This window comes from Tachyglossus aculeatus, chromosome 2 (genome assembly GCF_015852505.1).
Source record: "Tachyglossus aculeatus isolate mTacAcu1 chromosome 2, mTacAcu1.pri, whole genome shotgun sequence".
Lineage (NCBI taxonomy): Eukaryota > Metazoa > Chordata > Mammalia > Monotremata > Tachyglossidae > Tachyglossus > Tachyglossus aculeatus.
The window spans coordinates 80,442,599-80,469,871 of record NC_052067.1 but is presented as its reverse complement, the minus strand read 5'-3'; the positions used below and the strand labels follow the sequence as shown (position 1 = coordinate 80,469,871).

The 27,273-nt window shown below is 40.6% G+C and overlaps 1 protein-coding gene across 1 annotated transcript in view; it reads left to right on the top strand.

Moving 5' to 3' along the window:
- PEX7 (peroxisomal biogenesis factor 7) overlaps nt 1-27,273 on the top strand; it is a 96,374-nt gene that overhangs the window by 54,666 nt on the left and 14,435 nt on the right. Inside the window, exons 6-8 of the mRNA XM_038741459.1 lie at nt 1,937-2,043; nt 6,823-6,936; nt 9,357-9,412. Of these exons, the coding sequence (XP_038597387.1) occupies nt 1,937-2,043; nt 6,823-6,936; nt 9,357-9,412 (277 nt within the window). The remainder of the gene's footprint in view (nt 1-1,936; nt 2,044-6,822; nt 6,937-9,356; nt 9,413-27,273) is intronic.

Below are 27,273 nucleotides of genomic sequence, written 5' to 3'. Positions count from 1 at the left end.
TTTAAAGAACAGCCATAATAATATCTTGCCTTCAGAATCAGCTTCTAATACCAGTTTTGCTTTTGGAAATTTAAAGCCTCTAGTCTCGTAAATTTGATTTGCAGCCACACCCCATTCTGACCTCTCTACCTTCATTGATACTGTTTTTCATTTATCTTTTCAATAATCCTGTGTAGCCAAATCATGAACATTGACCCACACAGCATCATCCATCATTGCTTTTAGTAGCTGATGGTTTTCTCAAATGATCAGTAGAAGATGGCATATAATGAAGCCTAAGGATTTGGAAGAATATATCTGTTAACATATTTAATTTTTTGAAGCCATTTTCTAATGAATAAAAACTAAGGTGATATCTAAGGGGACTACTCAAGCAATAGTAGGACTGGGTTAACCAAAGTCATGCAAAGTAACTGGAGGGATCTAAGCAAAGTACAGTACTTCTGAAGTGTGGTTATACTTTTAAATATTAAGATACCATTTATTAGAACTGTTTTCCAAAATTTTCTATATTTAAAATTTTTCTGCATTATTGTAAGCATTTTATTAAACATATATGGTATTGAGCATTTGTAAAGTGATCGTTTTGAAACTATTTTGACAGAGCTAAATATTTTTCTTAAAAATCTAGTTTACCATTCATTCATATTTATTGAGTGCTTACCATGTGCAGAGCACTGTACTAAGCGCTTGGTAAGTACAAGTTTGCAACATATAGAAATGGTCCCTACCCATTTGGTATCTGTTGTTACCAAATATAACAACAGATATCTCGTATAATTCTTACAAAACAAGGTTCTGATCTTTGAGCCTGGTAACTGGATTAACATCATGTAGTTCTGTGTTAATTTAGCTGTCAAGAAGGATTGTTCAGGCTCCGAAAGTGCTTCAGATTTTATTTTTCAGTTGGTCTGGCCAGTAGACTAAGCTCTCCCCCACTTCAAGACCCTACTGAAGTCACATTTCCTCCAGGGACCTTCCCCGATTAATGCTGAGTCTTCTGAGTCTATATGACATTTAAGGCCTACTCAATCAATCAATCGTATTTACTGAGCGCTTACTGTGTGCAGAGCACTGTACTAAGCGCTTGGGAAGTACAAGTTGGCAACATATAGAGACAGTCCCTACCCAACAGTGGGCTCACAGTCTAAAAGGGGGCTCTAGGTAGGAGAGTCTATCAGCAGGCTCTAGGAGGGTCAGTAGCAAAGAATCAGGTCCTCTCGTTTAGTACAGCGGCCTGTACATAGGTGCCTAGTTGATTGGTCTAAAAATGACACATTCACCTCTTGTAATTCTTATGAACAATTAAAGAAACTAACAGTGTAGATAGGGACAGTTTTAAATAATATGGGAAAGTATTGAGGAGCAGCATACCTAGTGGAAAGAGCACAGGCCTGGAAATCAGAGAACCTGGGTTCATTCATTCATTCGTATTTATTGAGCACTTACTGTGTGCAGAGCACTGTACTAAGCGGTTGGGAAGTACATGTTGGCAACATATAGAGACAGTCCCTACCCAACAACGGGCTCACAGTCTAGAAGGGGGAAACAGACAACAAAACATGTGGACAGGTGTCAAGTCGTCAGACCCCTGGGTTCTGTTCCTGGCCCTGTCCTTTGTCTGCTGTGTGACCTTGGGAAAGTCACTTCACTTCTCTGTGCTTTAGTTATCTGTAAAGTGGGGATTAAAGCTGTGAGCCTCATGTGGGATATGGGGCATGGACTGTGTCCAACCTGATTATCTTGTACGTACCCCAGCACTTATTTCGGTGTCTGCACACAGTAAATTCTTAACAAATACCATAAAAAATATTTAAATGCTATGCTTGAAAATTGTAATCATTATCAACAAGAAACCCTCGAGTGAATAGCATTGTACCAAACCTTGAGCATTTTATTGCAGTGAAGAGTGATTAACTCAAAATCCTTTTTTCAGGGGATCAGACTCTAAGGGTTTGGGATGTGAAGACAGCAAGAGTGAAAATTGTGATCCCAGCTCATCAAGCAGAGATTTTGACCTGTGATTGGTGCAAATACAATGAGGTATTTATGTCTGAAACCATCCAGCTTCTAAATTAGCTTCCTTTCTTCAATGGTAAAATGCTCTATTTTATCTTGGGTTAGTGATAATAATAATGGTAATTGTGGTATTTGTAAAGCACCTATAAAATACCAAGTAGTATACTAAAACACTGGTATAGATACAATATAGGTAGATCAGACAGTTCCTTCCCTATATAGGGCTCACTGTCTAAAAGAGAGGGAGAACAATTATTTGCTCCCATTTTACTGATGAGGAAACTGGGACATAGCGAGGATAAGCAATTTGCCCAAGGTCACGCAGCAGTTACATGGCAGAGCTGGAATTTGAACCCAAATGCCTTGACCCCCTAGCCCTTGCTGTGTCCATGAAGCTACACAACATCCCAAGTTTAGGGGAAATGGTTAGATTACCTTAATGTCCAGTGGATGTTCACATAGGATAAAGGATATAAATCCAGAGAAGCAGCGTGGCTCAGTGGAAAGAGCACAGGCTTTGGAGTCAGAGGTCATGGGTTCAAATCCCGGCTGCACCACATGTCTGCTGTGTGACCTTGGGCAAGTCACTTAACTTCTCTGAGCCTCAGTTCCCTCATCTGTAAAACGGGGATTAAGACTGTGAGCCCCACGTGGGACAACCTGATCACCTTGTATCCCCCCAGCGCTTAGAACAGTGCTTTGTACATAGTAAGCGCTTTAATGCCATAATTATTATTATTATAGGACATACTCTATACTCACTCCCTTGGTGAACTCATTTGCTCCTAAGTCTTCAACTGTCATCTCTATGCAGATGATACCCAAATCTACATCTCCTCCCCTGTTCTCCCTCCCTCCAGGCTCGTATCTCCTCCTGCCTTCAGAACATCACCACCTGGATGTCCGCCTGCCACCTAAAACTCAACATGTCTAAGACTGAGCTCCTTATCTTCCCTCCCGAATCCTGTCCTCTCTGTGACTTTCCCGTCACTGTGGACGGCACTACCATCCTTCCTGTCTCACAAGCCCACAACCTTGGTGTCATCCTTGACTCCACTCTCTCTCACTCACCCCACACATCCAATCTGTAATCAAAACCTGCCAGTCTCACCTTCACAACATCGCCAAGATCTGCCCTTTCCTCTCCATCCAAATCACTACCACATTAGTACAATCACTCATCATATCCCGACTGGATTACTGCATCAGCATCCTTTCCGATCTCCCAACCTCCTCTCTCTCTCCACTTCAGACTATACTTCACTCTGCTGCCTGGATTATCTTTCTACAGAAATGCTCCAGGCATGTCATCCCCCTCCTCAAAAATCTCCAGTGGTTGCCTGTCAACCTTCGTCTGAAGCAAAGACTCCTCACTATTGGCTTCAAAGATCTCCATCACCTTGCCCCCTCCCACCTCACCTCCCTTCACTCCTACAGCCCAGCCCGCACCCTCCACTCCTCTGCCGCTAACCTCCTCACTGTGCCTCATTCTCACCTGTCCCACTGTCGACCCCTAGCACACATCCTACCTCTGGCCTGGAATGCCCTCCCTCCTCACATCCACCAAACTAGCTCATTTCCCTCCTTCAAAGCCCTACTGAAAGCTCACCTCCTCCAGGAGACCTTCCCAGACTGAGCTCCCCTTTTCCTCTGCTCCTTTTCCCCATTGCCCCTACTCCCTCCCTCTGCCCTACCCCCTCCCCATAACACTTGTGTATATATGTACATATTTATTATTCTATTTATTTTATTAATGATGTGTATATATAATTCTATTTATTTATTTGATGCTATTGATGCCTCTCTACTTGTTTAGTTGTCCTTCTCCCCCCTTCTAGACTGTGAGCCCATTGTTGGATAGGAAGTGTCTATCTGTTGCCAAATTTTACTTTCCAAGTACTTAGTACAGTGCTCTGCACACAGTAAGTGCTCAATAAATACGATTTAATGAATGGTGTAAAATTAATGTATTAAAGAGCACCCAGTGCTATACAGATTAGAAATTCTCAAATTCAGTAGCACAGATTTTTTGGGGGGAGCTGGGAGGGTGCGCATTAATTCCCAATTTGACAGCTGGAACACATTTTATGAGAAACCTAAATTCCTGGATTTCTCTCCTTCTTTCCCATCCATTTGCAGTTGCCCTCATTTGGCTTTTTTTCCCCCCGACTGGTTCATTCATTCATTCATTCAGTTGTATTTATTGAGTGCTTACTGTGTGCAGAGCACTGTACTAAGCACTTGGGAAGTACAAGTTGGCAACGTATAGAGACGGTCCCTACCCAACAGCGGACTCACAGTCTAGAAGGGGAGACAGACAACAAAACAAAACATATTAACAAAATAAAATAAATAGAATAAATATGTACAAGTAAAATAGAGTAATAAATATGTACAAACATATATACATATATACAGGTGCTGTGGGGAGGGGAAGGAGGTAAGGCGGGGGAGAGGGGGAGGAGGGGAAGAGGAAGGAGGGGGCTTAGTCTGGAAGGCCTCCTGGAGGAGGTGAGCTCTCAGTAGGGCATCCCCATCCCTACTCCAATGCTTTTTCTCTGCTTTTCATTCTCAGTGGATCAACCCTGTCTGTCCCCTCTGGTGCTCTCACCTGATGCTAACCCCTTTCCCACTTTGCTCATTTGCAAGCTTCCAATCTTATCTGCCACTGCTCTGAGTTGTCTTTCCCAACTTGCTTTTCTAATTACCCTGATTCCTCCTTCCTCTGCTGTGTGCAGCCTGGACTGGAAAATAGCTATTAGGGTACTGCAAAAGACTTACTCTTTTCTCTCTTGTTCCTTTTCCTCTAAGTTTACATCCATCATTTCTTTTATTTCTTTTTAAACTTTCCAGCCAGATGGTTAATCAGCTAATAAACTTGGTAGGCCTTGCCAGCCTCTCATTTTTAATTTGACAGCCCATTAGTTTTTTTGAATTTTCTATTTCGTCCATTCCTTATTACACTTATAGGGCTCAATTTGCCTTTTTGGAAGCATTGGATAGTTGTAAAATCCATGGAAAGCTTCAGACAACCTCTTTTTGTCCAAGCTGAATTCCAGGCCATTTCAGAGTGTCAGTTAAGGATAGAAAAATTGAGTCAGTTGTGAACACAGCATCCTTAGCCTAAAAGTGGAATTATAAAAATCCAATAGCAAAATCTAAAAATGCACAATTAATTCTGCAGAGAGCAGTTTAAACATCTGACATGAATGAGTTTTCAAAACCTTGAAATTGAGTTGGGGAAAAAGACTATTTTGTAGAAACATTCCCTAGTGGAAAGTGCACAGGCCTGCGAGTCAGAGGACCTGGGTTCGAATCCCTGCTCCACCATATACCTGCTGGGTGACCTTGGAAAGTTACTTCAATTTTCTGTACCTCAGGTCCCTCATCTGCAAAATAGGGATTCAGTGCCTATTCTCCTTCCTGCTTAGACTGTCAGCCCCACATGGGACATGATTATCTTGCATTTACCCCAACTCTTAGTAAAGCGCTTGGTACGTAAAAAGTGTTTAACAAATATCCCAGATAGTACCTGCAAATCAAACTATAAAACATTTGTCAGTGGGAATGACTGCATAATTCACAAGTAGATTTTTCTAAAATACCCAACACCTGAATCCTCATTTTGAGAGTCAGAAATAAGTGTAATCTTTTAAAAATTACAAACCCTAGTAAAATTGTTTGCACCCTTTGCATTTCACATGATGTTCTTAAGGGTTCAGATTTTTTTTGTTATGCTTCCATTAACCAAACAGCTAAATTAAATTTAAGGCAAATTAAATTTAAGAACATAAAAAAGCTAGAGAAGAAACATGGGATCCTTTCTTAAATCCGGACTTTGTTCTGATTTGTATGTTTGAAGCTTGAGAAGCAGCATGGCCTAGTGGATAGAGCATGGGCCTGAGAGTCCAAAGGACCTTGATTCTAACCCCGTCTCTGTCACTTGTCTGCTCTGTGACCTTGGGCAAGTCACTTCACTTGTGTCTCAGTTACCTCACCTATAAAATGGGGATAAAGACCCCATGTGGAACATGGACTTTATCCATCCCAGTTCTCAGAGAAGCAGCGTGACTTAGTGGATAGAGCACAGGCCTGGTATAGTGGATAGAGCATAGGCCTCGGAGTCAGAAGGTCCTGGGTTCTAATCCTAGCTCTGCCACTTGTCTGCTGTGTGGTCTTAGGCAAGTCACTTCACTTCTTTGTGCCCCAGTTACCTCATCTGTAAAATGGGAATTATGTCTGTGAGCCCCATGTGGGACAGGGACTGTGTCCAACTCAATATCCTTGTATTTATCCCAATGCTTAGTACAGTTCCTAGCACATAATAAACGGTTACCAAGTACTACAGTTTCTGTTATTACAATGCCTGGCACATAGTTAGCACTTAATTATTGTGCTTTACGAGGCCAAAAAGGCAAACCATAATCTAGTTGCATCTTGACTGCCTTCTAGTAAAGCAGAGTAGTATTGTTTCATATACAGAACCCCTTATGTTGACTTCTATTTAAGATTTATTTTCCCTTTAGATTTGCACTGACCTTCAATCATGATGCTGACCTTAGGAGAAGTCAGTGTAAGCTTAAAGTTAACCTTAGTTATGTTTTAAATGTCAGTGTTTGGAAAAATATCAGTCACAGTAATTCAAATAGTTTTTGGCAGACACCTTTGAAATAAAGCTTCAAGAGATAACTCTGTTTTCATAACCTCATGTATTACCTGACACCAGAATAAATATTCCTAGCACTAATGAAGCCTCTGACTATCAGTATAGTAAATTCTTTCTTTTCTTAAATCCTTTACCAGAACTTGCTGGTAACAGGTGCCGTTGACTGTAGCTTGAGAGGCTGGGACTTGAGGAATGTTCGACAACCCGTTTTCGAACTTCTCGGCCATTCCTATGCTGTCCGAAGGGTGAAAGTAAGTTGATTTTCCTTCTCCCTCTCTTGCTTTAGGGCAGATTTTAAATTTATATATAATTGGAGCAAGCACAAGTGTAGTAGTATATATAGAGTATATCTACATATATATAGATAGTATAGAGAAGTAGCATGGCTCAGTGGAAAGAGCATGGGCTTTGGAGTCAGAGGTCATGGGTTCAAATCCCAGCTCTGCCAGTTGTCAGCTGTATGACTTTGGGCAAGTCACAACTTCTCTGTGCCTCAGTTACCTCATCTGTAAAATGGGGATTAAGACTGTGAGCCCCCCGTGGGACAGCCTGATCACCTTGTAACCTCCCCAGTGCTTAGAACAGTGCTTTGCACATAGTAAGCACTCAATAAATGCCATCAATTATTATATATGTTTTTCCACAAGGTGGAACTTCAATGTGGGCAAATCTGTGCACTGCCAAAAAGCTCTTTATTGGCCAGTATTGACTAAGGAGAAACATTCAGTTGGTGATAACAGCAGCTAAAATGAAACCTCTGGTCAACCGAATCTGAACCCTCAAGTAGCCAGGTGGCTTTGGATTTCCTCAGGTAGTCTGAAGGGGATTCAAGATGAAGAGAGGCCCGGAGGCTTTCCACTTTGATCCAGCCCAGCCCCTCTTCATCCAAGTAATAAACACAGATATGAGATATGTCGAGATAGAACCGCCTCCTTCCTCTTCCCTCCACCTTTTTGGAGCTGAGTCAGAACTGCCAGGATTACCCCAGATCAGAAGCTGGATCCAGCAAGAATGGTACCTGCAAGTTCAGGGGGCTACCCCAGACCTTGTTGTGGGCAGGGAATGAGTCTGTTACATTGTCCCAAGTGTTCAGTAATAATAATTATAGTATGTGTTAAGCACTAAGCACTTACTATGTTCCAGGCAGTGTGCTAAGTGCTACAGTACAGTGCCCAGCACACAGTAAGGACTCAATATATACAATTGACTGACCGCCCTGCGTCCCTGGGGTGGCCTGAGGGACCCAGAAACACCTCCAGGGCTTCATAATTTAATTGCTCCTGATTTGTGGGGCTTGGGACCGCCTTTGCTATGGTTAATTGCATCTCTACAGTAACCAAAATTATGCCTGGCAACAAACATCTCCTAAACTGCCATAGTGCAGTTCAGTTTTTGGTGTAATTTATTTTACACTTACTAGGTGCTAAACGCTGAGGTAAATACAAGACCATCAGTTTACTCCCTATCCCTACACAGAGCTCACAATCTGTTTTGTCACCATTTTAGGTGGAAAAAAAAACTGAGGCCTAGATAGGTTAAGCTGGCTGGGAATAGAACCCAGGTCTTCTGACTCCCAGCCTTATATGTACTTTCTTCAGTAGGCCCCAGGTTTGCCATCATTTGAAAGACTATATGTCATGTTTGGCAAGGGCTGGGCTCCTTGACCTAATTTCCACTTCAGTAATTATGTTCTGCCTATTTAAAAGTCCCTTTGCTTTTGGCTCATTTGATAACAATGCCCAGAGGGTTTGTATTGCTATAAGAAGAGCTCTATCCTGTTTCTTATATCTGTTAGGTATTTTGCAGAGAGTTGATAAGTAGGTGTCATGCTTCATATCAGAGGTAATTGCACTTAAATGCAGGGCGGGCGGGGCGGGGGAGCCTGATAGCTAAGGGAAAGTGCTTGCCTCTTCTTACGTAAAGGAAGATGTATTCTCAGTAATTTTCCTAACTAAACCAATTATTTTAGTGATTGAAGTAAATAAGCATATTTTGGAAAGTTTTATGTATGAGACAGTCCATTGAATTTTTTATTTTCCCCATTTAATTCTTTAAGATAAAGAAAATATATACAAAAGGCAACTGATCTTTGCTTAGAAATACTTGTTTTTATACACTTATGAATATCTATGTTATTAAAAAATTGAGAATTTGTACTATATTTGTCGTAGCCCCATATTTCAAGTTGGTTTGGTTAAAGGTTTCTTTAATATGTTTAAAACGTAATTTTTAAATTGGCAGGGTGCCAGAATTTGGGAAGATTTTCTTGAGCTAAAATAAAAAACAAAAAAAATCAGCTGGCTGCCTCAGTTTTCACAAAAAAAGCCTTTGACTTAATTTATAATCCAGACCAGTTTGCCACTCAAAGTGAAACAATGTTTAAGTTACAAGATTCTCAGAAACAGAATTTGAAGTGTCAACTGTGACAGAACTTCAATATGTGGTGTTGCTGATAGACACTGCTCTAATGAGACGAAATGCTATCATGCAACTAATCTCACTTGGCTAAAGCCACTGTTATTACTGCATAGCTTCTATTTTGTCCCAACAAAACAGTGTGATATTTTGTGATTCCCATCTTGACAGTTGAATTAACCCTTATTTGTCATCATGTGAGTTGTATACCCAGAGTTTTCTCTTTAGGTAAATGCACATTTTGTCTTTCTTGCAGTTTTCACCATTTCACGCTTCTTTGTTGGCCTCTTGTTCCTATGATTTTACTGTAAGGTACGGTAGGTTTTATTACATTAATAACCCATATTAAGTGGCATTTGTATATTACCTCAGGGACCATGCCTGTTTATCATGCTAGTAGGAAAATATCCTTACAGAGCAAGTGTTTGCTATTAGGATTCCAGCTTTCATGGTCCAGCTGCAAATGAATATTTTTTTTTTCTTGCTGCTAAAGGTTAGCCTTTAAACTCTGTTTGAAAGACACATTTCTTGACAACTGCTTCTAATTACACTTTTCCACAGTTGCTAGTTAGGGCTTGGATCACAAGTAGATTTATTTTTTTGGTAGGATTCTTTAACAGGGAAATTCTGATTAAGTCAAATTACATTTATATTTGATTAGCAATAAAACTTGAGAAAAGAAGATTGCCAAAGCAAACCCCTGTCACCGGAGTTGGTCAAGTGAGAACTTCAGGAGATCAGTCACTTTCAAGGGTGGAAGCTTGAGAAAAGGGTGTGATCCAAAGTAGAAAGGCAAGTTTATATGGAACAGTGGAGGGGAGAGAAAAGTGTGGAAGGTAACTCTGCAGACTAGCTTCTGGGCTGTTTCAAAACCACTGACAGTTTTAAATTGGCCCTTTCTCAAATCAATATTCCCATTCCCAGAACCACTGCAAGGAAAAGGATATGCTTTGGCAGTCCACCTTTGTGGGAACAAATATGTCTGTTGCTCCAGACCCTCATTCTCAGAGGATATCTCTCCTCTGACATTACTGCTCCATCAGTAAATAGGAACAGTATCTGCTTCCCTCCCTATCTCACAGAGATGTTTAGCAGCTTGAAAGGTGATTCTTTAAAAATTGTTGGCGCTTCGTAGAAGCTCTTGGAGTTGAAATATGAGGTGGTGTTCAAGTGTAATGTTTTTTTCTGTGTTTAGAAAGGGAGTTTGTTTCTGTAGTTTCAGTTGGTTAGATGTTTTACTGGCTGAATTTAGAGAAAGGAATGACTGTTTCATGTTAGCAGGTGTTATCAGAGCTTATATTGTCTAATTTGTATCAGGCCCTAGTCCCAGAGCCTGTTTGGACAAACTTTTCTCATCCCTTCTTTTTATTGGGCCATTTTGGTTATTCTTTTGCATTAAGTAGTTTGAAGGTTCAGCCTTAATAGTAATAATAATGATGGCATTTATTAAGCGCTTACTACATGCAAAGCACTGTTCTAAGTGCTGGGGAGGTTACAAGGTGATCAGGTTGTCCCATGTGGGGCTCACAGTCTTTATCCCCATTTTACAGATGAGGTAACTAAGGCACAGAGAAGTTAAGTGACTTGCCCAAAGTCTCAAAGCTGACAATTGGCAGAGCCTTCTGTCATATTGAATGGCCTCTCCTTCACCCAGACCAATCTGTTCAACCTAGAAAGCTGCAGCTAGTCCTCTTTTGAACATATAGATGTACAACTTAAGAACTTTATACTTACATTTTCCCATTTTTAGTATATAAAACTTGGCCTCCAACTATGCTCTGTGGGTATTTACCACCTTCAAATAGAAATTTCCACTGGCACATTCATTAGATGAATTCTTAACAGGGATGACTGGTTACTTTTGAAAACTTTGGGGGTTTGAGGGGTTTTATTTTTTACTTTTTTAATTTCCCTTAATTAATCTCCTTTTCCATGCACAATAGAAGGAAGCTCTCTTGGCAACCCTTTCCTGCTGTTCCTGCCAAGCTCCCTAATCTTCCAAGTACAGGAGGAACTACAGGCTAACCTCCGTCTGTTGAGTCAGCATTTGGCCTGACAGAAATTACTTAACTTTATTTCTGTCGAAAATATGATACTAATAGAATGGAGCCCAATGTCTTGTGGTGAGATATGTGTTCTTACTTGGTTTACTTGGCAGAAACTGTGCCAGCTGCCAGCCCAGCTTCAGGACAGGATCATTCTGACACTCCTGCAGCCTCAAACAATGCAGTTTGGTAATTACTATCTACCTACAGGTGCCTGTGGGAATTCCTTTATCATACCTTCATTCCATGTCATATATTCATAATTTCTTATTCTGAACCAAGTATTTCAATACCAAACCTCATCCCCTAAAGCCTTGTCTGAATGAATGCTTAAAGCACATTCGGGTCTGTCAAAGTAAATAGTAAAGAATCCAGTGTGGTATTTCTTGTTACTCGGTAACAGCAGTCTTTAAGCTCTTTCCCCAGTCATCATTAACATGCCTAGCTGTTTGCCCAGTCTTTTCAACTGCATTTGCAGAAGTAAACCTGTATATTTAAAATGCTCCTCAGATTTTGAAAGAAAGAACACAATTTTAAAATGAATTTGTATTCCCTGGGTAGCTTCATTTATTAGTTAATTCACTGGACGACAACTGTCTGTCAGATTAATTTCTCAGCAGGGTATTTTGAACTATCTTTTCACATGATAGGTACATGAGTTACTTTGCTATTGCTACTCACTCAATGAAATCAAGATGGAATTCCTTACTTCCTGAACATAGCCAAACTTTCTATATCCCAGTGCTGTTTATAGTACATTTTGGATAGATCAATAGCCCAAGGGTCAAGACAAGATAACAAGGATATTATCTATTGTAATCTGTAGAAATACTTGAAAACTATTTTTGACTATTTTGTGGTCAATAATACTTTTGGCTTCTAATAGTATCTTTCATCTCAGGATTCCAGTTTTACACTCACCCAACTCCCTCCAATGTAGGTAAATATTTTCTCCAAATAAAATTTGTGAACACTAAAGCCCAAGAACAGAACTCTTCGAAAATTCCAAAGTAAATTAATGTGGTACAGAGATAAATTTTTGCACTTAAACTTTCAAATCTGCTCTCCAGGCACTGTTGCATCCTCCTCCCAAATCCAATGTAAATGAATTACTAAGGAGAAAAAATCCTTGGTGTGGGGTGAGGGAGGAGAGTATGTGTAAAATTAGGATAGTTACCTTTCCCCCTCTTAACTGTTTGTCTGAGGAATCCACACCGAATGGCAGAAGGCCAGAAAATGTCATGGATAAAATGTGCATGTCTGAAAGTCTCTGGGAAAGACACTCACATTCTTGGATGCAATCTACCACCACCAACATCATCTTTGAGCCAAAGAACAATTATTAATAGGACTAGTTAAAGAAAGAACACATCAACATAATATGTGCAAGTGTTTTTTTCCCAGAATGCCTAAAGGAAAAGTTATAGTACTAGAGAAGGAGTTTAGTAAATATGTAGAGTTAGATTTACTAGTCTTTGTGAATTCTGCCTCATTCTTTGTACAAGTTTGGAGAAAGATCTCCCCTTCTCCCTCACCCCTGACCTCTTGACTTAATTTTTTCCCTGAATAATTTGGCTGATTATATTGAAGAGTTTGCTACTGCCATAAAAGGGAAAAGCAAGGAAGTGTTTGAAGATCAAAGATTCTCCTCCAAATACTTTGTTCATTTCTAACCCACAGTTTTTGTAAAATTTTTACCAACTCAGATTACCCCCATATTCCTATTGGAATTTTTTTTGATATTTGTTAAGCACTTAGTATGTATCAGTCTTAATTCCCGCTTTACAGATGAGATAACAGGCACAGAAAAGTTAAGTGTCTTGCCGAAGGTCAGATAGACTAGTGGCAGAATCAGGATTAGAACCCAGGTCCTCCGACTCCCAGGCACGAGCTCTTTCTATTAGGCCTCACTGCTTCTCATTTCCTTCTGCAGTAAAAAAATTTTTCTGCTTTATTTCTGTTAGTCTTTTCAGAATATCTTTGAAACATTTCAATTCAAAGCTGCATCACAGATATATGCTGTATTGTATTTTGTTTTTCCCCCACTGTGCGTATTTTTTAAAAGATTTTAATTTGTCCACATATCCAGATAGGAAATAATTACTTCACCTACAGCATACCTCATTCCGTTCCATTAAATAAGTGATGCAAACCTAAATAGCAACCAAGCAGTGTTTTAATTATTCAGTTTGTTGGTGGCTAATCAAGAACTCCAGAGCTTTGTAAAAAGTATCACTAGAATTCTTCAATCAATGAATAAACTCCCAAAGAAAACAAATGTATTTTCATTCACCTATAGGTAACATTAAATGATTTATGTACTTTAAAACGACGGTATGTATAGTTGTTATGAAGGATGAGACCACCCGGTATTTTAATATGTTGTCTTTCCCCTGATTCCCAATCTCATGTGCTATCATTCAAACCACATTGCCTCTCTCTTGGCTTCCTACAAGATTTAATTCCTAAGCATTCCATTGTTGGAATCTTGTCAAGATGTGTCTTTCAAATCATCCACAGTGCACAAAGGCATAAAAACAGAAAGCTGTTGAGCAGGCTAAAATGGGATGTACAGCGATTTTCCTGGCTAGACAAACTTTGGCCACTGGACTCCATTGACCAGCACATTCCTGAGCCCTTGGACCACTTTAGGAACCCCTGGAGCCAACCCAAAGGTTCAGGCAGGGGTCAGGAAAGCCCTGAACTACCTCTTCTGGCCTGTACATTGGGTCAAGCCAGCAGTTCCTGGTTCAAAGGAGGTTTAGCAGGGGCAGGGCAGTTTCTAGGCACCTGATCGGCTTTGAAACCCAGCTCTGTCTGGATCTCCCAAGATGGGTGGAGCTGGTCATCTCCGCTCCTCCCTTAAGTATTCCTCCAAGCTCATTAGAACCTCTGAAGGCGCTACCCCCATTTCCCCAGGATCTCTGCTTCTTCCCAAAGTTTAGTGCAAGAAGTGTACTAAAGTGCAGTTTAGTGCCCATCCACCTCCACAAACAGAAACTCCTCACCATTGGCTTTAAACCAATCACCCCGCCCCTTCCCATCTTAACTTGCTGATTTCCTACGACAACCCAGCCCACACACTCGGCTCCCCATGCCAACCAACTCACTGAAGCTCACCGTGGACCCTTTGCCCACATCCTGCCTCTGGCATTAACTCCCTCCCCCTTAATATCCAATGGGTGATCACTGTTCCCCACCTTCAAGGACTTTGCATCTCCTCTGAGACCTTATTTTATTAAAACACTCATTTTTCCACCTGTTCATCCTCCTTTCTGTGTTGCCTCTGCACTAAGCTTGTGGTGAGGGAATCCTGTTATATTGTACTCCCCCAAGCACTTAATACAGTGCTCTGCACACATACAATACACAGTAAATGCTCAATAATTGTGATTGATTGACTACCCCTTAAGTGCTTTGATACTCACCCTACCCCAGTTCCACATCACTTTTAAGCCCATTGGTCACCACCCCAACCCATCCCCACAACATATCCCTATACCTCTGCCATTTCCCCCACCTGTAATTTATTTTAATGTCTTCCCTCCGCCCCGGCCTCGACTAGACTCTTAAACTCATTTGTAGGCAGAGTTCATGTCTACCAATTCTGTAATATTATACTCTTCCAAGCACTTAGTATAGTGCTCTGCATACAGTAAGTGCTAAAATTGGTTGCTGTCTCATTCTTCAATATAAACAGTTTCAAAGACTAACAGTACCTTTTTGTCCTAGTGCTTTCCTTTTTCCAAAGCACTTTCACATCGATTATCTCTTTTTATCATCAGAAATGTCCCCTTAATGTAGCGGACCACAGAGAGGTTACGTCACTTGTCAGAAGTCACCCAGCAGGGCAGTACCAGAATTGAAACTGGAACTTGGGTTTTCTTGTTTCCCCAGTTACATGCTCCGCAATCAATCAGTAGTACTAATTGAACACTCTCAACTCAGAACATTGTATTAAATGCTTGGGAAGGTACAGTAAGGTTAGTAGATATGGTCCCTGCTCTAAAGGGGTGAGTACCCAAAAGCTTGGATTGCAGCAGGGGGAGAAATAGTTGGGGAGAAGAGAAATTTATCATGATCATGGAAGGCCTTCTGGCAGTGATGTGATTTCAGGAGGAGTTTGGAGAAGGGGAGAGCAGTAGTCTGCAAATTTTGAAGGGGTTGGGAGTACCAGGCAGAAGGGAGGCCATGATCAGGAAATCAACAACCAAGAGATATGAGAACAAGACAATGTTGGCCTGAGAGGAGTGAAGCAATGCAGTCTGGTAGGTAGAGAGAAGCAAGGCATATACTGCCTCTTAGAAAATGGTCCTTACTTGTCCACATTGACTGCATTGTGTCAAGATTGCCCATGGATCGTTTCTCTCAGTCCTTTATATTTGAAGATGACATTGACAGTAAAAACCTATCCAGGTGTGGGGATGTAGTTGGAAAGATCTGTAGGCACCTGACATGCTTCCACACCAAAGTGGTCTTTTGTCAATGTGCCTGCCATATGGAAACGAAGTAGCAAAATTCAGATGATCTAATAAATGATCTCACTTGAACATCTAAAGTGAACTATTCCCATAAATCCCATATCCTATATTTTCACACTCTTCTAGCTCCCTTGATTTGGGGCTTTACTATTTTTAAATATTGTTTAGCCTTCCTCTGGTATAGTTAATATGATTCCTATGCTTACACAGAAGAGTCTGCAGCAGGTATTTCCTTTGCTTCTCTTTTCCGCAAAAATAAATCCAATTAAAATAGTAGAAGGGGAAATGTGGGTAAATGGCAGTCTGACTCACCCAATCTGGAATTGAGGCCCTTACTAGAGTTCTATGTCAATTACTCAAATCTAGATGGAGGTTAAGATTGAAACCCTGTGTGTTAAAGTATATTTTCCTAGTAAAATTAAATTAAATTTGTGTCTTGTAATTTTTCTTCTCGTCTAATAATGATTAGGAAGCAAAATTGCTCCCTGGTGGAGAGGACTTTGTAGGAGGGCTGTGAAAGAAAGGAGAGATGGGATTTGTGAAGACAAGTAGAGTAACAGTCCCTGACAGGGGAAAAGGCACAAACAGAAAGAGGGTTGGTGATTTGAGTCAAGGATGAGAGACAGTTACGTGGTTATCTTGGGAGGGAGGAGTGATGAAGTGTAGTAGGAAAAGAAAGCAGGGTAGGGAAGAGTGACCTAGCTTGTGAGAGCCTTGAAATTGATCTGGAGGGTTTCTTTTTTTTTTGCATTTTTGATATGAGAAGCACTAGGGAGACACTGGAAGTATTTGAGAAGGAAGTGATGAGCTCTATTGTTTTTAAAAATATGTGCAGCTGAAGGTAAAATAGGTTTAACCTGGGAGACCAGCAAGGAGGGTGATGATGTGAGTACAGGATGGAAATTGTGAGGGTACAAAAGAAGGAGTGGATCCAAGAAACATAGTATAGGAAGAACAAGCAGGACTTAGTTGACTTTACTGAATGATGTGGCTCATGATGTGAACTGATGTTTCCCCTCTTTCTTTTCTTCCAATCAGTATACAAAATATTCTTGTGTTTAACAAAGTGATTTCAGATAGTTATGGCTTACATTGTACATCGTAACGTTTTAGACTTGACATCTTTAAATATAAACAATTTACGTTCAAGTAAATTAGATCTTTCCCTAGACTGTAGATTAGTTTTACATCATTTAACTTTTGTTACATATAAAATTGATTTTCTGCATATAATGCAAGCCCTTGTACTAAATAGGAGTTAAACTCATAAAAGTGAATTTAAGAGCTTTAGAGTAATGGAAGATTTTCCGAGTCCATTTATAACTAACTTTTCTTTAACAGCAATACAAATTCTATGTTTAAATCTCTAACAGTGAGACTAGGAGGAGTGCTGAAAAACTCCATGAAATCCTGAGCTGTGGCTTTATTTAATATGGGTCACTGCTTTGAATTGTGTGTTTTATTCATTTGTTTCAACTCACAATATGTAGGGCTTGTGATAGAGTTTTCTGTTTTTTTTCTTTCTAATTTCCATTGTGCAATCTCATATCTGCTTATGCACATACAGCTTTCACATTATGTCACCTAGCTCACTGAGCGTGAATTTAGGTGATGCCAAACCTCTAGTCCAGGACTTGTCCCCCACAGTCCTCAGAGAGTAGTACTTGTGATCATCATGCCTTACTTTTTAAAAGTAACTTTCTAAGTGTTTGTTTAAGTATGATAAATGAGAAAAAGATCTTTGTTTAAAAAATACTGTAATGTTTAATTATCTTCTTAGATTCAGATTTATCCGTCTTTCAACTGTCCTAATCAAAGGAATACTGGCCTCTGAGAGAAAAAATAATCTCCAACCTGTATGCTTTTGGTCTTGTTGTCAGACAGAAAGGGGATTTATAGCCTGCTTTTTTTTTCCCCGTATTATTTTGTCCTAAAGTCTTTTTAGTCCTTGAAACTGGATTTTTGGATGCACGTTTGGGTGCTTATAGTAATAAGTTCCTACTGGGTGCTGTGCACACCACTAAGCATTTAGTGTACAGCTTGGCACATGGTAAGCACTTAAATTCCACTACTATAAAGCGCTAACCCTCTAATGGAAAAGCAGGCATAAAAGTATTTACAAGAAGAGTAATCCAAAAAAAAATACAACTGGGTGAACATATACTTATGATCATACCTAGTGTAAGTAGGTATATCAGTGCTAGAGACAGCTGATGGTTTTAAATGATGTGAGATGCTGGGAACATCAATCAGGGAAGTATTGTTGGATAAGGTGGTTTTTTTACTGGGCTTTGAGTATGATGACTTTGGTCCATTGGCTTTTTAGGGGGAGGTTGTTCTAAGCCAGGGGAAGGAGAAAGAGGCAGGAGGCAGAGAGGTACAGTTAGAAGGCTAGTTTGAGAAGAAGGACAAAGAGGGAAGTAGTGGGTTAAGAGAGTAGATGTGTTCAGTGGGGTGAATTTGCAGAGAGCCTTGCAGCCAGTTATGAGAATTTTTTTCTAGCTATAGAGGGACTCAGGGTGGTAGTGGAGGGCTTGGAGGAGCACTGAGATGTGTGTCAAGCAATGCTTCAGGCAACTGATGCTTGCAGGAGCATGAGGTGAGGATTGGATAGAGGAGAGGGAAGCTGGAGGCAGGGAGACCGGAGAGTATAATGTAGGTCTCATGATTAGTCCAGAAATCTACCCTTTCAATAGCTGCTACAGTTCTTCCTTTAGCCCACTGCCAGCCTGCCCAGGGATTATCACAGGGATTTCCAGATTGGTAGTTTGTGAGAGTTGGCTGAAGGCGGGCAGGGCTAGAAAATTCCAAGATCCACAGTCAAGCAACCAGTAGTGGTCAACCCAGCCTGCATGCTTCACTCCTCTGATGTTAACCTCCTCACTGTACATCGATCTCATCTATGTTGCCACTGACCACTTGCCCACGTCCTGCCTCTGGCCTCAAACACCCTCCCGCGTCATATCTGACTGATAATTACTCTCTCCCTCAAAGCCTCATTGAAGGCCCATCTCCTCAGAGACCTTCCCTGACTAAGCCCTCCTTTCCTCTTCTCCCACACCTTTCTGAGTCACCTTAAATTGCTCCCTTTAATCACCCCTCCTCTCAGCCCCACAGCACTTATAATAATAATAATGATGATGACATTTGTTAAGTGCTTACTATGTGCAAAGCACTGTTCTAAGCGCTGGGGGGGATACAAGGTGATCAGGTTGTCCCACATGGGGCTCACAGTCTTAATCCCCAGTTTACAGATGAGGTAACAGGCTCAGAGAAGTAAAGTGACTTGCCCAAGGCCACACAGCAGACATGTGGCAGAGCCGGGATTAGAACCCACAACCTCTGACTCCCAAGCCCGTGCTCTTTCCACGAGCCACACTGCTTCTCTTATGTACTATGTATCTGTATATCATGTCTATCTGTAATTTATTTATATTAATGTTTGTCTCCCCCTCTAGACAGTAAACGCACTGTGGGCAAGAAGTGTCTATTGTTATATTATACCCTCCCAGGCACTTAGTACAGTGCTCTGCACACAGTAAGCACTCAAATACAACTGACTGACTGGTCATTGTTTCAAAGGCATTACTTCTTTCTGCACTTGCCTAGTGTTAGATTTGCCCAGGTCAGATTTAGGATCCCTGAGCCCAGTTCTGTGGGCAGCAGCTACCTACCCTGAATTTTACATTTTACACCCAGAGGTAGACAGGGGAAGTGGGCCTTTGCCTGTTTTACCCAACCTTGTCAGTAAGACCTGTCCCACCCCTCCTGAAGCCATTAAAAGGGGAGTAAAGAGAAACTTGGCCTAAGAGTAGAAGTGATTCACCCTCATTCATTCAGTCATATTTATTGAGCACTTACTGGGTGCAGAGCACTGTACTAAGTGCTTGTCATCTGGAGTTCCCCTCTCTCACACCAGAAGAAACCTGTTGCCTCAAGCAGTGTCAAAGGCATTCTTGATGAATATGCTCACTCTGAGAAGAGAACTATCAGTAGTATTCATTGATATGCTCACTGTGTGCAGAGTACTGTATTAAGCACTTGAGAAAGTGCAACAAAATGATTCCCGCCCAAAAGGATCATTCCAGCTAAAGGGGGAGACAGACATTAAAATAAATTAAAATGCAGGGTAAGGATAAGTACATAAATGCTGTGGGGCCGAGGGTGGGGTGAAATGTCAAGCACCTTAAAGGGTACAGATCTAAGCGCAGAGGTGATGCGGAGAGGAGGGAAGGGAATAAGGGCTTAGGGAATACCTCTTGGAGGAGATGTGAATTTAGGAGGACTTCTATGGTGAGAAGAGTGATTAACTGTCAAATATAAGTGGAGAGGGAATTCCATGCCAGAGGGAGGATGTAGGGAGGGGGCAGCGGCAGAAGAGTAAGTAGGTTGGTGCTAGAGGAGCAAAGTGTGCAGGTTGGTTTGTAGTAGATGAGGAAGCTAAGATCCAAAACCACATGTTGCTTTTCTTATCAAACAATTATTTTCATATTATAGTAATACTGGGCTAATTTCCTCATTCTAAATGGGCACATTATTCCTCATTATTGTGGAACAGTGCTGCCAAAATTCTACATAAAGTACATCCTCTAAATGGCAGTGTTTGGACAGAAGATATTTCTAGCCGAAGTGAATCCAGTTTGGAAACAAACCTATGCTAGGAAAATCTGGCACTTGGTGCCAAGATAGAATTTGCAAGAAGAGAAGTCTGAACAGGAGGCAGATTTGTAGAGCCAAAAATCCCGGTCTCCAGCCCAACCACAGAGTTCAGTCCATGGTGACTGCCTATCCATCTGATTGATAAAGCGTATTTGGGGAATTTGCAATTCCCATCCTTGACCCCCAGCTTACTGCACCTCTGGATAGCCGCAGTCAGCTAGCAGTACGGTGGCGGGAGCAGGCCAAAGTCCTCAGCTTTCCCAAGTGCCAGCTGATAATCAGGCAGGCTCCTGAGCCAACTACAAGGGGACTTCTGAGAATACCATCTCACAACCAAGAATCAGTGGCCTTAGCCACATAACTTTCAGCCAATACCAAGAAAATCAAGACAAAAAGAATGTTGCAAATCTCCTCTTGGATTGAAATCAAGGCTGATTGTGTTTGTGCTAGTACTGTTAAGAATACCTGGGTTCAAAAGTTTCCTCTCAAACTTTGGTTGGTTCCATGTAGAGTTGGCCAGCATGTTCAACATCCACGACATTTAATCTTAGTCCCTTTTGTTCCCCATAGTCCCCCTAGAGTGAAGCCCCCTTCACTTCCTTTTTCTATGTGTTTGTGTGTGTGTGTGTATTTCCAGCAATTCTAAAATTATATATCCCTAGCCACATTTCCCATTGATTGCTGTCCAAAAAATTCTTATATACCTTTTGCCAGTGTTTGCTTTTGCTTGAACGATTTTGCAGGGTGGATGTGTATAGAAGGGGGCACCACTCATCCTTGGCTGCCAAGCCTGCAACCTTTCATACTTTTAAAAATTGGCCTTACCCCAGCCTAATGGCTTTCTTCAATTCATTGAGAACACCATTTAGGTTTTTGTGTGATTTCAGGGGCATAATATTTGTGATAGTGAAATGAAGCCCGAATTTCCAAACTGCTGATTCTGGTTAATTGTGATTAAAGTTAAATGATTTTTTATGAAGAAACACAAGCAGATGGATTATGTTCATCCTTAAAGTGTTTCATATAGATAGCATTTGTAGTTGCTGGATTTTAATGATCAATACCCCCAAATTTAATCTTTGATCCTTGTCAGTAGAGCAGGAATCTTTCTAAATTTGTTTTATGTTCTGTGAACAGCCAGTAGCTGATCATTCTTCCATTTTAAGATTTTTCAAAGTTGCAGGTTAAACCCAAATAGTCTTCTGGCCTAGCCTTGAAAACAACTGGGATGAAAACCAGACCAGACCACAGAAGAATGAAAAACACTCATACTCCTTGAAAGGAGTTAATAAGCACAAAATGAATTCATTTGGCACAAAGTAGTTCAGGAAAAATAATAATTGTAGGATTTGTGGGCAGGGATTATCACTGTTCGTTGTAGTTTTCTTTCCCAAGTGCTTACTACAATGCTCTACACACAGTAAGCACTTAATACAATTGAATGAATGAATTTGTTAAGCACTATCTATGTACCAAACACTAAGTGCTAGGATAGGTACAATGAAGCAAGGCAGTGTGGCTGCGAGAAGCAGCATACCTCAGTGGATAAAGCACAGGCTTGGGAGTCAGAAGTAATGGGTTTAGATTCTGGCTCTGCCACTTGTCAGCTATGTGACCTTGGACATGCCACTTAACTTCTCTGTGCCTCAGTTACCTCATCTGTAAAATGGAGATTAAGACTGTGAGCCCCACATGGTACAACCTGATCACCTTGTATCCCCCCAGTGCTTACAACAGTGCTTCACACATAGTAAGTGCTTAATACCATGATTATTTTCTAGCCAGCTGAAGTGAGTTCAGATGAGAAAGGCCTGAGGGTTGCATTGGCACCAGTTTCAACCAATCATATTTATTGAGCACTTACTGTAAGCAGAGTACTGTACTAAGCACTTGAGAGAGTACAATATAAAAGACATTCCTTGACCACAACGAGCTTACAGTTAGAGGTTCAGTGCTGTCCAGGGCATAAAGGAATGGAGAGAGAGATTCTTGTGGGATGGCAGTGGGCCAGATCCCCAACCTAAGTACCATCTCTCTTTTTTCCCCACAATGGTTAAAAAGTCATTAGTGAAGTCTCTCCCTTCTAGACTTGTGAGCCCGTTGTTGAGTAGGGACTGTCTCTATATGTTGCCAACTTTTACTTCCTAAGTGCTCTACACACAGTAAGAGCTCAGTAAATACAATTGAATGAATGAATAAATGGTATTTATTAAGCACTTAGTATGTGCCAGGCACTGTTCTAAGCACTGGGGTAGGTACATGCTAGTCAGGTTAAAACACCACTGTCCACATCCCCCATGGAACTCACAGTCTTAATCCCCATTTTACAGATGAGATAACAGGCACAGAGAAGTGAAGTGACTTGCCCAAGGTCACACAGCAGACAAGTACCAGAGCTGAGATGAGAAAATAGGACTTTGATTTGCAGGCCAGTTCTCTATCCTTTAGGCCACACTTCTCAATATCTACTTCCCAGTCCACTAAATGTTAAAATACCCTGTGGGAGAGAGATAATAGCCTAGCAAATTTCAAATGTTTTAAAAACATCTTTCAAATAGTTTAAGAAGTCTCCCTAAAAGGACAGTGGGAATGTAACTTCTCCTCATTCTGCAGGACCACCAGCAGTTCACATCCTAGGAAACATCACAAGGTAGCAATTTTTTAAAATCCTGAATTCACCATCCCCAATGAAGCATGACTGGGTGAAAGTTACAATAAACATGATTAACAGTCTAATCTTTTTTATTTCAATTCCACAATTTTTCTTTCTAGTGGCCAATTAAATCTTCCATTCCAGGTATAATTTTTTCTTGCAATGTTCCCACCCTAAAAGGTAACTTTTCTAGCAGTGACAGCCTTAGTGTTCACCTGGACATTTGGATCCATAAAGCAGCCCCAGGGAGACATAACTACCTTTAGAGTGAGGGAGTTCCAAATGCCATTCCCTCAACCTCCCTTTTCTCCCCTATCCCTTCCTCTGAAGGACTTCAGGCACTTACCTTATGTTTCATGGGATAAGGTAGCATTCATCACCTTTTTCCACAGGAACGTTAATAGGGAGAGAAAGGGCAACAGCAGCTTTCAAGTCTGCCTCCTCCCATGTCACCCAACCTTGCTTCTGAAAGCTCCACCAGATGACCAGGACTCCAGGAATTCACTGGGCCTCCTTGACAGAGGTAGTTTGGCTCTGATCCTGGAAGAATGAGGGCAACCCAAGGGGAGGGGTTATAAGAAAGTCTTAAGAACAGCCTGATCCCTGTGAGCCAAAAGAGACCATCCAAGTCCCAGCACCTGAGGGCCCAAAAGACCTTCCAAATTAGGAAAATTACAAAGTCCTTGTGTGAGCCAGCCAAATCCCATTAGGTTTGCCAGTTCTAACTTTCAACCACCTGGAAACTTTGGTCTCAAATGGTTGGATAATTGTCTCTTTAATGAGCCCACATGAAGTGAGTGGAGAAGTGGCTTCCGTAGGAATTTGTTCAAGTGGTTCTGTGGAGAAAGCTAAGACTCCCACTGGCAAATTCCACAGTCTGCCTTTGCTCAGCAGTCGCAGTTGTGATCAGTCAATCTCTCATATTCATTGAGCACTTACGATGTGCAGAAAGCACTATTCTAAGCACTTGGGGGAGTACAATACAATATAATTAGCAGAAATGTTTCATGCCCATAAAGAGCTTATATTCTAGGGGGGAGGCAATCACAGAAACACATTCCACTTTGTGAACTACACATGAAATAGTACTAGGAAATTGTTCCCAGTTATCAATAAAGAGCTAGGAGGGAATTGGATAGGGAACATCTTCTCCATTCCTCCCTACTCTCTCTGTCATTCCTGATTGATCATTAAAATGCAGTTGAGGAAAGATGTGGCTGAAAGGAAATAGTGTCTCAACTACTGCAGAACTTTACTAGTCCCTGAACTGATCTATTAACTGAACTTCACTGTTATTTAGGCTGTCCAAACTGTATTGCAGTGAGGTACCAAAAACTTCTGTATGATTTCTGAATTTTCTTTATGAAGTGTTAGTTATGTTCTTCATTTTAATAATAATCACTATTGTTATTATTCATTAATTCCATCATATTTATTGAGTGCTTACTTTGTGCAGAGCACTATGCTAAGTGCTTGTGAAAGTACAATGCAACAATATAAAAAAAGCACTTAACTGTGTACAGAGCACTGTACTACGTGCTTGGGAAAGTACAATGCAACAGTTTAAACAGTGACATTCCCTGCCCAGAACAAGTTCACGGCCTAGAGTGAGGGAGACTGACATCAATACGAATAAATAAAATTACAGATATCATATTATCGTATGATCATTTTAGTATCATAAGGTGGGACAATGACCTAGAGAAAGAGAAAGGAATTAGGAGTCAGTAGGCCCTTCTTCTTCTTCCATTGTATTTATTCAGTGCTTACTGTGTACAAAGCACTGTACTAAGCACTTGAGAGAGTTCAGTATAGCAGCAGACACATTCCTGCCCACAGTGAGCTCACAGTCTAGAAACCCGAGTTCTAGCTCCAACTCCTCCACTTGCCTTCTGGGTTACCTTGATCGAGTCACTTCTCTTTGCATCACTTTTCTCATCTGCAAAATGGGGGCAAAAAGCTTTTCTCCCTCCCTCTAGACTGTGAGCCCTGTGTGGGACAGGGACTGCATTCTACCTGATTATCTTGTATATAACCACTACTTAGGACAGGGTTTGGCACAAAGTAAATTACACAAATAACCATCATCATTATTATTTTGCATATTTGGTTAGCCACAGAGCTGCAGTCCGTTAATGCAGAGAGCAACCCAATTAAGAAAATGGGTCATTATTATTTTGTATACCTCTTGGCTTCCCATTTGAATTCAGTTTCTTAGCCCCGGAGCAATGATCTAGTCATTTATTTTCCATAAACACTCATTGTTGGGTGCCATGGCAATTATGTGGCTGCCTAACCTGAGTTCTATTCATTGGCTCCTACCAAGTTAGCCTTCTAACTGCACTTCACTCTTGACTCTCTCACCTCTGTCTTCTCACCCACGTTGTTCCCCCCGGCTCGGTGTTCCCTCGAACCCCAAATCTAACAGACAATGTCATGGCCTAATGGATAGCGCTCAGGCCTGGGTATCAGAAGGACCTGGGTTCTAATCCCAGCTCTACCAATTGTCTGTGTGACCTTGGTCAAGTCACTCAACTTCTCTGGGCCTCAGTTCCCTCATCTGTAAAATGGGAATTAAGAGGTGAGCCCCATGTGGGACAGGGACTGGGTCCAACCTGATTATCTTGTATCTACCCCCAGTGCTTTGAACAGTTCCTGGCACCCTTAACAAATACCACGGTTATCATCGTTATTATTACAACAGCCTTCCCTCAAATCGAAGCCCTCCTGGAAGCCCACCTCCTCCTTCAGCATGCCTTTCCCGATTAATATCCCAAATCACATAAGCCCATCAGCCATCTCAAGCACATATGTATTTACCTATACCCTTTTTTGCTCTTATTTATATGTACCTTTTCAATGTAAATTAAATTATTTCTTTTGCTTACTCTCTGGTAAGTGGTAAGGAATGATAAGGAGTCTTTGCTTGATGTAGAAGGAGATGGGCAACCATTGGTGAGATTTTAGGATAAGGGGGACATGTGTGGAACAATCCTTCTGTGATTTAATGTTTCATGAACAATAGGATGATGGCACTGTATTTGTGATGATTTTTACAGAAAATTATGCCTACCTGATTTACACTGTAGGCTTGATTTGAATTATTGCTTCTTTTGAGGCAACATGAATGATAAAAAATAGTATTAAATTTGGGGACAGGTATAACCTAGAAATTGCACTATGGATTCATCAGGCATAAGTGAAAATGAAAATCTTACTATAGAAGTTTCTTTTCAGAAAAAAAGACTAACCACAGTGCTTAAATATTCTGCATTCTTCTAAGTCAAGAGCACTATTTTTTTTTAATGCTAACCTTAGTCCTAACCTGAAAATCGCCATGGCTGTGAATGTAAGGTATTGCTAAATTACATCATCTAAACTAGCATTACATATTCAAATGGATTCAATGTTGATGTTTAGAAGTCATCAAGTAAATCTTTCATTTCTGTTTATAGTAGAATTCACACTCATTGCAGGTTTTAAATAAAAAATATGTTGTTCCTTTTGAGTAACAAAAACTTGTCTGTTCATACACGTCAAGTGTAGCACTTAGAAATTTTGATAATAGTGCAGACTTCAGTTAATTAGTTGGTTTATATTCTCTACCTTGAGATAATACAGGGTTGAGCTTCAGTGGGATTTATCCTAAATATAATCACAATTTTGAGAATTAGAGAAATTAAGTAGTTCAACTATAAAGCATTTCTTTCTTTGTCTTTTATTTGACATATAATAGTAATAATAATAATAATAATAATAATGGCATTTATTAAGTGCTTGCTATGTGCAAAGCACTGTTCTAAGCACTGGAATCTGAAGATGTATTAGATCCTTTTATCAATTTGAACATTTTCTCCCAATGTTAGTTCACTGTATTACGATAGAGTGTTTGTGTCAAGTATTATTGCTAAATAATATATAACATTTTGAAATTCCCCATTGCTAATTGTCATACTGTGATTCCTAATAATATTTTTATACAACTCTGAGCTATCAGTGAACCCCTGGAAATTTGGTAATATAATTTTCCTATTGCTTAAATCTTCCTTGAAACCCAATGCATTGCTGAATCCCCTTTATATTCTGTGAGCTCTTTGTGGGCAGGGAACGTCTTTCCAACTCCATTGTATTGTACTTTCCCAAGCAGTTAGGGTAATGTTCTGCTCTCAGTAAATGCTTAATAAGTATCACTGGGTTTGCTTTAGGCTCTTTCTGCTTACTTGTTTTTGTGTTGCATTGGACAGGGTAAATTTTCTTAGGTTATTATAATTCACAGGCAAAATTTAGTGTTTTGTTTTTAGAAACTTCAGCAAATCTGGGGCTTTCTGCATAGGT